The sequence below is a fragment of the Carassius carassius genome, chromosome 47, assembly GCF_963082965.1.
Source record: "Carassius carassius chromosome 47, fCarCar2.1, whole genome shotgun sequence".
Classification (NCBI taxonomy): Eukaryota; Metazoa; Chordata; class Actinopteri; order Cypriniformes; family Cyprinidae; genus Carassius; species Carassius carassius.
In genome coordinates, this window is record NC_081801.1 from 11,759,357 (window position 1) to 11,773,065 (window position 13,709).

The 13,709-nt window shown below is 40.6% G+C and overlaps 1 protein-coding gene across 3 annotated transcripts in view; it reads right to left on the reverse strand.

Moving 5' to 3' along the window:
• LOC132130550 (nectin-1-like) overlaps positions 1–3,635 on the reverse strand; it is a 33,236-nt gene extending 29,601 nt beyond the window's left edge. The window contains exon 1 of one of the 3 annotated variants that reach the window (XM_059542289.1): positions 2,833–3,634. In XM_059542289.1, the coding sequence (XP_059398272.1) occupies positions 2,833–2,899 (67 nt within the window). In that variant the 5' untranslated portion in view covers positions 2,900–3,634. Of the gene's footprint in view, positions 1–2,832 lie in introns of all 3 variants that reach the window. The other 2 variants (XM_059542290.1, XM_059542288.1) reach the window with 2 other exon arrangements.
• Between the last annotated feature and the right edge of the window lie 10,074 nt (positions 3,636–13,709).

The window sequence follows — 13,709 nt, forward strand, 5'->3', positions numbered from 1 at the left end:
GTAAGTGGAAAAAAAGTGATTTTTATTAATTAAAAATTATTTCTCAGGTGTTCTAAGAAAAAACCTGCAGTCTTCACACACGTCAAATTTCTGATGTTGTTAATCAATTTAGAAATCAACTGAGAGTGTTCTTAAGAATTTCATCAGCTGCAAACATCCTGCCATTTCCTTAGCTGTGTCCTGACATTAAGTCAAGATGACACGAAACCAGTTTCTGTGGTTGTTACTGACAACAGTTCAGAAATCATACTCAAGTTTCTCCCCTAGTGATGTTCTGTTTTGGGATCTCCTCGAGGAAAAAGTAGCAAATGAAATGAGAGCCTTTTCAGACACAGCAATTCAACACACAGCAATTCAACATTTTACAAATATTTTACAAATTGTAATTAAAAAATATTAGGCATAAATTGTTGGAATCACACACAAATCTGACAAATGTCCATCCAAAAGTGTCGCGCAAACATACAAATATTTTTGACCTATTTTACCATCTATTCAATACTAGCACATTTTTTTAAAGGCTTGTTCAAGTAATAAATTAATAAGACTAATGAAGCTGCATCTCTTGAAATCTGCCAAAAACATGCCCAGGTCACATTTTACTCCAAAAGAAAAAATAAATAAAAGAACAAAATATGGTTTGCATAGAAATTAAAATAAAAGCGTTTGTCTTCTGCTGCTGTAGCCCATCTGCTTCAGGATTCGACGTGTTGTGCGTTCATGGTATTCTGTATACAATGGTTGTTACAGTTGTCTTTCTAGTCTGGACCAGTTTGCCCATTCTCCTCTGACCTCTGACATCAAAAAGGCATTTTCGTCTGTCTACACAGTTGCTGCTCACTGGATATTTTCTCTTTTTCAGACCATTCTCTGTAAACCCTAGAGATGGTTGTGCGTGAAAATCCCAGTAGATCAGCACTTATTTAAATACTCAGACCAGCCTGTCTGGCACCAACAACCATTCCATGTTCAAAGTCACTTAAATCCCCTTTCTTCCCCATTCTGATGCTCGGTTTGAACTTCAGCAAGTCGCCTTTGCCACATCTAGGTGCCTTATATATATATATATATATATATATTTATTTATTTATTTATATATATATATATATATATATATATATATATGTATATATATATATATATATATATATATATATTGTTGTGACCACAACATGTTTTTGTGGCATGTTTTGCATCTAAATCAAAATATAAATTAATATTTGTTATCTTAATAGTGTGGCATTAACTGCAGTTGATTAGACAAGGGTGTTTGAATAAGGATTTAATTCTTGCTGCAACTACATTTAAACATATTGGGGCTGAATAACCTTTATGTCCACTAAAATGGGGATTTAAAGCATGATAAACTCTCTTGATAAAGCTCTCAAAGATGCCAGTAGCCTATTTCCCACAATTTTACATAGCCAAGAATGCTCTGCATCTATCCCATCCAAGTGCACACACACAGCAGTGATTAGTGAACAAACAAACAAACACACACACACACAGTGAACACACAACTGGAGCAGTGGGCAGCCATTTTTGTGTGGTGCCCGATGAGCAGATGGGGGTTCAGTGCCTTGCTCCAGGGTCTGAGTGTGGAAGCCAGCGCTGGTCATTCACTCCCCCCACCTACAATCCCTGCCGGTACCGAGACTTACATCTTTGTGACTTTTGGGCTACAAGTCCGACTCTCTGAACATTAGGCCACAACAACAACATTGTGAACATTTGAGCAAAATGTTGTTAAGTAGTCTGTGTTTTCCTAATATAAAAGTGTGTTGATTCATGTACATGACTTGAAGAAATAAGAGAGGTGTTTAATATTTAATTTTCCAGTGCTGATATATACATTAATAGATGAGTACAAACAGCACAAAAAAATATTGCTGCAATAAATCCAGCACACTGCACTTGAGCTGTTGATTCATTCCACAACACAAGCGGATTGCATTCACTTTCACACAAAAAACAAAAAACAAAAAAAAAAAACAATCACAATTCACCAGATGTTTCTTAAATGTAGCATAATGTCTAGGACATCTCAGACAGCCCATGTGTTTGTAAAAAGGCAGACTCTGCAGACTTACGCCGTTACATCACAAGCCGTGATTCTGATGTTACCAACATTGGTAAATCCAGTTCAACACAACAGAGCTTGTTTAGTGCCAGAACGGAAATAATTATGGCAGTTCATGCTCAACCAGACCTTTGCACTACATGAATTATGATATGATTTCAACTCTAAAAGCTGAAAGCTGTAAATATAAAGAGATAGTGTGAAATAATTCTGAAATTTTAAGAACCACCTTCAACATATTTAACCATTCGTTATGTTGTTCTCTGTTAAGACTTACATGGATGGATATTTTTACTGATATATTAACAATTCATGTAAGTTCTACAGGAAACATGAGGTATTTAAATAATACTGTGTCAAAAAGCAGAAATACAACAACAACAATCTGATTCTGCATATCGGTTATAAGACACATAGTAATAATTGGTATTGGTCAGGAATACAATACTGACCAGTAGTGAAGAGTGACCAACTACCAGTTTGACCAATAGGCCTGTTTTGTTTTATTTTTAACCAAGTTACACTTTTCTACCAAATGTATTCTTTAATATCGGTTCTATGATAAACTGCATGGTGGACCTCTTACGAATAGCACACAGTTATTTTAATTAATGCCTAAATCGATTGTTAAAAAATAGCAGAAAATAGTCCGTAACAGTTAAGCAATTGGTCTTGAAAAACAGAGAAGTGGTCGACAAGGTAAATTGAGACAGACATATTAAAGAACACGAAGAAGAAAGAGTCTGTCTTACCTCGTGTCAAAACGATGGACATCAGTGGAAGAACCAGTTTCAAAAGTATCATGTTTAAGATGAACATCTTGTTTAAGATGTAGTCTACCGATTTCAAAACAAGTGGTGCGGTATGAGTTTAACAGAATGCACAATCCCTTAGAGAAAAATTATCCAGGCTCCCCATTTATTAAGATGTGACAGGAAAACTGAAGATATTTAAATGTCCAATTGTCCAGTTCGGACGGGCACCACGCACTGGACCGAACCCTTCAATCCGATTGAGTAAAACAATTACGCGCATCGAGACGCGCTTTGAACTGCGCGCGTGGGCAGCGGATCGAACACAAAGCAGCTTAAAGCACTGAGATTAAAGAAGAATGTGTGACCGTATCTTATCAACATCAACTTAAGGTCTCTGTCCAGTTGCAGCCTAGACTAAAGAGTGAACGGATTTTCTTGGCTCAGTTGTTGTCCTGTCGGTTATCCTCCTCATCCATGCGCTTTTGACAAAAGTCTCTAAAAGCTTCATCTGTTCCGTTGAAACTCGTCGTATTAACTTCACCTAACAGTAAACCCTGGTCCCAGTTAAACTATGATATTTAGAGAACGTCAACTGACGCAAGCCAGCACAGAATTCAAAGTTGCGCCCAACTTGCAGCTCTCGTCTGATTCGTCCGGTGATTAAAGGCAAGACGATTTATGGATCACAGTTACAGGAGGAGTTCAACTGTGCAGCAGAAGCACTGAAAAGTAAAACAAAGTACAGTCTTATGAATAGTTCAGTATTGTCTATCACTGAACAGCTTTGTGTGGTAACACCCAGATTCTGGTTCTGGAAATGATTTGAAATGAAATTTAGGGTACGTGCGCGTCTCAAAAGCTTAGACCTACACCTCCCTCTGGTGCTCAATAAAAGAATGCAATTTCAGAACTGTTTTCAGAATGCTCAAACAATAATTAAGTGAGGACTATCTTCATGTGCTAATATAATGTAAAATGTAGTACAGTTTATATTACCAACGACTGCAATCGTATAACACTAGTTTAGTACTGTAAAGGAGTACATTAACTTTTGTAAAAACATTAACGCAAATGCTGTGGAAGGCCAATTCATGTTGTATTTTGAAACCGAATACTTTTTTGTTAATGATTTCAGTACATACTGCAAAGCAATGTAAACATTTCATCCCACTAAATAAAAACTGAATTGCCTTAAACTAAAGTAAATTGCACAAGGATAAAATATGCCATGACATGGGGTTCAGAGAATGAATGAAATAAAACTCTATAAAATTACTACAATTGAGTTGAATTTTTTAAGTTAAGTAGGTGGAATTTAGATTGTAAGGTGCAAAAAAATAGCTTTTCCATTATAACATAATGATGAAAACATTATTTATGGCAGTAGAGTCTGATTAGAATGTATTCTTACTTACAATACTATTAATAATATGATTATGAAATTCATTTTGTACTTTTTGTTATCGTGTTATTTAAATAAAATTAAATAGGCATTTTTCATCTTTTTGTAGTGACTCCAAAGCAATACATTAATGAGCAACATTTGTATGGTACAGCTGAATTAATCTCTTCATTCAATGTGAAGGGCAGGTTTTCATGGCTTATTCTGAAATCTTTTCAAATGGAAAACATCTTTGTTATCAGCCGAGGCAAATTAACAATTCAAAATAAAACAGTGGAATTAATTCTTAACCTCAGCAATGAGCTGTCAGTGCTTTTCAAAAAGCATACATTGCCACTTAAGGAAACACTATGCCACTCTCTGTAATCTCTTTAATAAATAATCATTTGTTCCCATGGAAAGTAATGCAACAATAAACACTGTGGTGTGTGATATTCACCTGTCTAGAAACTGCATTTATCTGAGGTGCATCAGTCTTCTTCTGATTATATACCTGTCTCCATCTGAGAAAATGACAATAAAGGCCTTTTACATGCTAATTTGTCCTCTAATTTAAATGCAAATAGCAACAAACAAATAGTTCACCAGAGCACACCCACAGTGTTTACTGAAAGTAAAATGCAAGAGAAGCAAATGATTGGCGGCTGCCAGGGAATGACAGATCTGACGTATTTACTTCAATGAATAATGTAGTAATGTTAAATAGTAGGTCAAAAAGCACAAGCAAAGATATTTATTTTGAATAATATGATCAATATTTATATGTCCTCCTAAATATATATCATATTCTGGAAATCATGGCCCACTCCAAATATTGAAAGAATATTCTTTATTATATTCTGCCGGTGTTTATGTTTAATTATTTCATAAAGTGATACATGTTTATATACTAGTTATAAAAAAAGTAAAGGTTTTTCATTATTGTCATTTCATATCAACAGCAATTTATAGTATCTATTAATCCATTAGGTATCTTGAACTAACCAATAATTTATTTATCTTTATGAAATTATTTTGTTGTTTAATGTTAATTTAAAAATATGCTATCTTTAGGTCATTTTATTTCAAAACACTTTAACAAATGTTAACATATGTAATTTTATATGTTAAAATGTATCAATAAAAAAATTTACATTGACCATAACTGATAGAATTAATAAATGCTGTATAAGTGTTGTTCAGTGACTGATGTACAGTCAAAGTTTTACTCTGTTCATTACAAGAAAATAGATATAACACTACACTATTAAACGGATCAAAAGTGACAGTGAAGAGATTTATGTTACTTAAGTTGGCTGTTTTTTTGTTTCTTTTTTAGCTTTCTAATCATTGAAATATCCTGAATGAACTGATCATGGTTTTCTCAAAAAATATATATATTGACATTGATAATAATAATACATTTTTCTTGAGCACCAAATTTTAAAACTCAGCTTTGCCATTACAGTAATAAATTGCATTTCTAAATATATTAAAATTTAAAACAGTGAATTAAATTGTAACAAGATTTCACAATATGAATGCTTTAATGTGTTTTTGATCACTTAAATGCATGCTTAGTGAGCACAAGAGATTTCTTTTAAAAACATCTCGTAAATGTATACATATTACACTATCTTAAGGCAAAATTAATAATTTCAAAATGTCGGGAAATCTGCATAATATTTGGTAAATACCATTTTCTAGTTCTTTCAAAAGGGGGAGACAAACCGTTTTCCTTCTTTTCTCTCTCCAATCCTCTCTCCTTCTACTCCTTCCACTGTCCATAGAGCTGTGAACCACTGGAAAGGGTGTCCGGCCAAATGAAAACATCACTGACTGGGATTAAAACAGCACGACCATAAATAAAGCCTATGAAAGGTAAATGTATGGAAACTATGATGTCATGCCTGCTCAGTCAACACAAGATTTGGTCTGTGATTGAGGATTACACAGAGATCAGGTTTTATGATATAAAAGATAATGTACATCCTGTCAGAAAATAGGTGAATAGACATATTATGGACATACAGATATCTGTCTCATATGATAATGTTCTCATATGTTGGGGTCTGGGACGTTGCATTAGTACAGCACAGATGGGAGAGACTGCTGCAGTCCACTGCAGTGCAGTACTTCATGCTGTTAGGTGAAATGCTCTGTGAGGCAGTTAGGTGGCGCTACAGCACTACTGTTGTCTGAAGACCACAGTTTCATAGATGGTCCACAGGGCTGACGGGACTAAACATTTTAAAATGCAGGTTTGTTTAACAGCATTCATTCTTATTTTTTCAAACCTTTTCAAGCTAGATTTAGTGGAAACTGTAGATGGTTCTTTTAAAGCTAATTATTAATTAACCAGCAATGCTTTTCACAGGAAGTTCAAGTCTTGTTTTTGCCTTGTGTCCTTGTCTGTTTATGTCTGGATTGATCTTTGGTTATGACCCCTGCATGGATGGTTTACTCTCTGGATTACCCCCAATAAATGACATACCCGCACTTGGATCTCTCTCCGTGTCTTCCTGTATCCCGGTCGTGACAGAAGGACTCCGTCATCTCCAGCGGTATGTCTGTTCATGTTTCCTCCCCAGCCACCGAGCGAGATAGGAATAGTTTTGAGGGAACCCGCCTGGTGGTTTTCCGGGGGACCAGGGGAGGTCGCCGAGAAGGAAGTGGTCGAGAGGAGGCTCAACATTGCTCTCAACCATGGCCCCCCTTCGACCCGGGGCTCGTGTGGGACGGATCAGAGCCACCGTCTCACCATGGCGGACGGAGAGGGGAAAAGAAGCGCACGTCCGCCATGGTGGCGCCACTGCCCATGATGGCTGCAAGGCCAGCGCCACGAGGCAAGATGGACGCCAGCCCAGCACCACAGCACAAGGTGGTCGCCAGCCCTACGCCACGAGGCAAGACAGCCGCCAGCCCAGCGCCACTGCCCAAGATGGCCGCTGAGACATTTTTGGATTACTTCTCCATGCTGAACAAGATCCTAGAGATTCCCAGGAGTGTTCACGTCATGGCTGCTGAGCCAGCACCACAGCCCAAGATGGCCGCCAGCCCAGCGCCACAGCACAAGGTGGTCGCCAGCCTAGCATCACAGCACAAGATGGCCGCTAACCCAGAACCAATGCCCAAGATGGCCACCGGTCCAGAGCCACGGCCCAAGATGGCCCATCCAGAGTCAAGCCCAAGATGGCCGCCAGCCCAGCGCCACAGCACAAGGTGGTCCCCACCCCAGCACCACAGCACAAGATGGCCGCCAGCTCAGCGTCACAACGCAAGATGGACGCCAGCCCAGCACCGCAGCATAGGATGGCCGCTAGCCCAGCGCCACAGCACAAGATGTCCGCTAACCCAGCGCCAATGCCCAAGATGGCCACCGGTCCAGAGCCATGGCCCAAGATGGCCGCCCGTCCAGAGTCAAGGCCCAAGATGGCTGCTTGCCCAGCGCCTCTGCACAGGATGACAGCCACAGCTGACCTTCCAGAGTTGAGTTAGTTTCTGGTTGACCCTCCAGAGTCGAGTCAGGTTCTCGTTGACCCTCCAGAGTCGAGTCAGGTTCTTGTTGACCCTCCAGAGTCGAGTCAGGTTCCGGTTGACCCTCCAGAGTTGAGTCAGGTTCTCGTTGACCCTCCAGAGTCGAGTCAGGTTCTCGTTGACCCTCCAGAGTCGAGTCAGGTTCCAGTTGACCCTCCAGAGTCGAGTCAGGTTCCAGTTGCCCCTCCAGAGTCGAGTCAGGTTCCCGTTGACCCTCCAGAGTCGAGTCAGGTTCCCGTTGACCCTCCAGAGTCGAGTCAGGTTCCCGTTGACCCTCCAGAGTCGAGTCAGGTTCCCGTTGACCCTCCAGAGTCGAGTCAGGTTCCCGTTGACCCTCCAGAGTCGAGTCAGGTTCCAGTTGACCCTCCAGAGTCGAGTCAGGTTCCCGTTGATCCTCCAGAGTCGAGTCAGGTTCCCGTTGACCCTCCAGAGTCGAGTCAGGTTCCCGTTGACCCTCCAGAGTCGAGTCAGGTTCCCGTTGACCCTCTAGAGTTGAGTCAGGTTCCCGTTGACCCTCCAGAGTCGAGTCAGGTTCCCGTTGACCCTCCAGAGTCGAGTCATGTTCCAGTTGACCCTCCAGAGTCAAGGCAGATTCCTGTGGACCCACCAGAGGCAAGTCAGATTCCTGTTGACCTTCCAGAGTCGAGGCAGGTGCCCGTTGACTTTCCAGAGTGTAGTCAGGTTATGGTTGACCCTCCAGAATCAAGTCAGGTGCTCGTGGACCCTTCAGAGTCGAGTCAGGTGCTCATGGAACCTTCAGAGTCGAGTCAGGTGCTCATGGAACCTCCAGAGTCAGGGTTAGTCACCGTTGACCTTCCAGAGTCAGGGCTAGTCACCATGGACCTCCCAGAGTCAGGTCAAGTCACTGGTGATCTTCAGGGACAGACTCCAGTCACTGGTGATCTTCAAGGACAGAGTCAAGTCACTGATGATCTTCAAGGACAGAGTCAAGTCACTGGTGATCTTCAAGGACAGAGTCAAGTCACTGGTGATCTTCAAGGACAGAGTCAAGTCACTGGTGATCTTCAAGGACAGAGTGAAGTCACTGGTGATCTTCAAGGACAGAGTCAAGTCACTGGTGATCTTCAAGGACAGAGTCAAGTCACTGGTGATCTTCAAGGACAGAGTCAAGTCACTGGTGATCTTCATGAGTCAGCATCGATCTTCTGGAATCCAGTATAAACACCATGGGATCACCAGAGTCTTTCCTCGCCTCTGCGGAACTTCCAGAGTCTCGTCACGTCTCAGTCGAACTCTCTGAGCACCCGACTGTCCTTGTTGTGGCCACGGAGGCTACCCTTAACTTGTTCATGCTCTCTGTTTCAGACTTGCCCAAACAAACTTGTCCTCCTGTTCATTCGACCACATGGACGTGGTGGTCTTCTTCTCCGCCCTGGGGGGCGAATGGTTCGACCGCACAGATGTGGTGGTCTTCTGCTCCGCCCTGGGGGGCGTCTGGTTCGACCGCACGGATGTGGTGGACTTCTGCTCCGCCCTGGGGGGCGTCTGTTTTGACCGCACTGATGTGGTGGTCTTCTGCTCAGCCCTGGGGGGCGTCCATTTTGACCGCACGGATGTGGTGGTCTTCTGCTCCGCCCTGGGGGGCGTCGGTTTCGGCCGCACAGATGTGGTGGTCTTCTGCTCCGCCTTGGGGTCTGGCCCGGTCGCCGTCATCCTGGGTTCCGGAATGCCCTGATCCACCCTGATCTCCTGTGTTGTTGTTGTTGTTGTGGTTGTTTTTTGTTTTTTTTTGTGTTCACTTCCTGTCCCTGTTCCCCTCTGTGAGCCTGGCCCTCCGTCCCTCTCCCTGATCATCCGCTGATCCACCTCCCTCCTGGTCTCCCTGTTTTGTGTTACACTTCTGTTCTCTGTTCCCCACTTTACATGTTCTTCTTGTCTCTGGTTTCCCCATTCTTTTTTTTTTTACCTGGCCCTCCGTCCCTCCCCCTGAACCTCCACCTGTCCACCTCCCTCCTGGTCTTGTTTTGTTAGTCATGTCTTGGAGCGTCTGGTAGCTGCTCCGTAGTGAGGGGGTATTGTCAAAGTGTCTGGTTTGTGTTCCCTGGGTATCCACTAGATGTCCTCCTTCCCCACGGTGTCTGTCACTTCATGAACCACATTCCCCGCGTTCTCTGTCTAATCATTGCACTCCGCTGTCACTGGTCATTAATCATTGCACTCAGTCAATTCCCCATTAGCGTTTGTCTCTCCCTGTGTATTTATACCTGGTCTGTCTTAGTATTTGGCACGGAGTCCTTGTTTGATATTTCACATCCGTTCAAGTCTTGTTTTTGCCTTGTGTCCTTGTCTGTTTATGTCTGGATTGATCTTTGGTTATGACCCCTGCATGGATGGTTTACTCTCTGGATTACCCCCAATAAATGACATACCCGCACTTGGATCTCTCTCTGTGTCTCCCTGTATCCCGGTCGTGACAGATTCTTGTTCTGGAAGGTTAGAAAATTATGAAGATGTTTGGCTAATGTTGCTTTTAAAATGCAACCATTTGCAGTTTTTGTTCTATAAAAACATATTTAAAACCTATATTCTGTTATAATGTCTATTCTAACTTTAAGTTTACAAATTTCAAACTTCATTTCATTTCTTTCTTGACAAAAGAAAGAAAAATAAATTCTTCATTTTCTTAAAAGAGTATTTAATACCATTATGACATATTATATAATATATCAATTTAACAGTATACTTCTCTATGAATACAAATATGTATCATGATCAATAATACATTACCTCACATACAGCTGAAAAAAAGACCTCTCTGTACAGTTATGTTTACAAAGCATCATGCCAATATGTAAATGTCTAAATAACAGGACTCATGATTTCTCATCTCCAGTTCAGATGATGCCAGTGTTGTGTCAGGGTGAAGAGAGTGTAATTACAGTATGCCAAGAGGAAGATAATGACCTCAGAGTGGACTGCCTTCTGGAGCCCAGACCCAACTACCACACAGACTATGAGTTCTCCATGTCCAAAGGCCAAAAGGAGATCATCATAAACACCAACATCTCTGGAACCATGCCTGAACCCAAGTTCAGGCATAAAACATTTTATGTGACAGACCTTGAACCATACGGACTCAGGCTAACCATTATGAGCGTCACTCTCACTGAAAATACAACTTTCATTTGTAAAGTAACCAAGATCCAGAAGACTCTGTGTTTGTGTTTGCCTTCCAGACAGCATTGAGCCCTGCTCTGCCATCAGTGTGTTTCTGCTGGGTTATCCATGGCTCAATCTTCTGGTTCCTCTGTGCATCATATAGCTATGGGAAACCTTTTAAGAAACAGTCAGCTACAGCATCCTATTTCCAGACTCTAAATAAAGTATTTCTGCAGATTTCTCCGGAGGAAATGCTGTTCAATGTACTTGCTTGCTCTGCCTTTACTGTAAAGTAAAGTACTGTAAAGTAAGCGCTGGTTGCTGCCTCTGTGAAGGTATTTATTTACTTTTTTACCTTTTTACACGTTTAGCCAAAGCACAGCTGAGGAGTTGTCCTGTGTGCAATAAGTTAAAGGATATTTAAGGTTCTTGACTGCTATTGAGGGGTACAAAAATTGTTAATAAAGTTGTCAAACAATTGTACTGCATCTTAAAATGGTTTGAATTAACTTCATTAGTGTGTAGATAAATAAATAAATCCCATTGTTGGCTTCATTTTCCAGCACAACGGGAATACATGTGTATTTGATTTTTCCTAACAGTTTACTTGTTTAATTTTGCACAGTTGCACACTGTTTAATGTTTGTGTGAAAGAAAAATGCTTTAATGGCATACTAATAATTTCTTTAAAAGTTGGCGTACTAATAATTTAAGATAAAATATTAAATATATAAAACATAACTCAAAGATATGTGCATGAAGTATGTTTAATTTTTTCATACCCATCTTCAAGGACAAAATGCATAGTATAGTATACGATTAACATTTTAAAGCATATGTGCAGTTATACATTTAAATAACATAAAAAAAAAATAGGAAAACAGCCTTCATTAACAGTTATCTACGCACTGGCTTTGGGTGAATTTCATCAATGACTGTAATTTGTTTTGGATCCCAAACACAAAATTCTTCAAGACCACTTGACACCATGCCACAGTTTGGAGGGCACCAGGCAGTGTCATACCCCTCATCATGCCAGGTACGTTGATGTTGATGACCTTGACGGTCAATCCTTATGACTTTCCCTACATTGACCTTCACTCTCAAAACCACTTGCTGCCTCCCAGGTAGATGCATTGGCATAGGCACACTGAATAGGTAGTAGAGCAATTCTGGTTTGGTAATCTGGGAGGGGACTGCACGAGCCTCCCCTTCCCTTCCCTCCCTCTGTGGTGTATGTAAAGGGTATCTGGAAGCCTTTTGTAGATCTCGGCTGAGGTACACACCAGGTCCAAGCATGCCATTAGCAGATGGACGAAAACCCTCACGTTTAATTTTTTCAGCAGCCTCCCTGGATGTGCCATGATACATTGTATAGACATTATAGTCTGCTGGAGCTATGTCACTCTGGATGCGTGGTGGAGCACCTCCAACCAAGTCATCTTCAACCCACATGTTTGCACCTGGATAAACCACAATCACTTTATTTATCAAAATATCAATGCAAACTCAAAAAATTTAGATAGATAATAGAATTAAAATACAGTACAATACAAACTCATTAGTAACACTTTGTTTTAAGGTGTCCTTATTACAGGTTTCATGTACTTATATTATAATAACAATTAATTATGAATAATTACATGCTAGTAACCCTAAATCAAACCCATAACCTAACCCTAACCACATATTAATCAGTAGTTATATGTGTAATTACACTGTAACAAGGACACCTTAATAAAGTGTAATTTACTCATTTAAGTTGTTATTATGAGATTTTTTAAATGGCTTTATAAATAAAATGACCAGAAAAGCACGAAATACCTTTTTAAACAGACAAAGCGTTGACTTACCACTCATGTTGCTTCTAATGTTAATGGCACCTCTTCAGAAAGCAGGTATATATACACACCACGCAGGGTGCATCCATAGCATAAGATATTAAAGTGACATTCAGTTGTAATTTAAGTTTCGTTTCTTTTCACAGAACTGCTTTCCCTTTAATGCCACACCTTATCACAAACTATTTACAGGTGTGTCAGATGGAGGCAAATTGATGACCTGACCTGACAGGTTATGTTCATTTTCAAGCACACATGTGAAGTTGTGATCACAGTATAGGGTATTTTTGTAGAAGTTTGTAGAAATTTTGTACAAGCTATAGTATCACTCTCTTCTTACAGCGTTGCATTCCCCCACACGTGATTGATTGTTTGAATGATACATTTTTTTATTTTTATTTATAAAATACATTGGAGCAATCGAGTTCAGAGATTAACAAGGAAGAAGCTTTGAGGCCTTTAATAGTGCAAGTCAATAAATAGCTAAGAAGTGGCAAAATGGCTAAAATCAGTGAATGGGGGTCGAGATTTTGTAGCAAAATAAAGTGCATCCATCCACCATAAAAAAGTACCCCACATTGCCTCGCCCCCCGAGGGGGGATGGGGGGGGGGGGGGTAATAAAGGTCTCCTGTAGTAAATCAATGCATTTATGTAAGAAAAATGTCCATATTTAAAAATGTATATAAACCATAGCTTCAGCTAACTGCCATATGCCCGTTCATGAGAGAGTGGTGTTCCGGTGGATGACGTTGGACATAGACCTAGAGTAAGCTCCGGTGAGAAGTGACGAAAACAGAAGCACAGATGAGAGAGCAAAACAAAACACTGGTCACGAGTTAGAAGAAAAAAGAGAATTTTAAAATTGTCAGAGGATTTCGATATAAGCTAAGAGGAAACTGGATTCCTTTCCTGCACACTAAAAAATGTTAACCTGTAACCCAACTCTGGGTTGGTATAGCACCTTCCCATCTGTGGGTTAGTTCAACCCAACCCA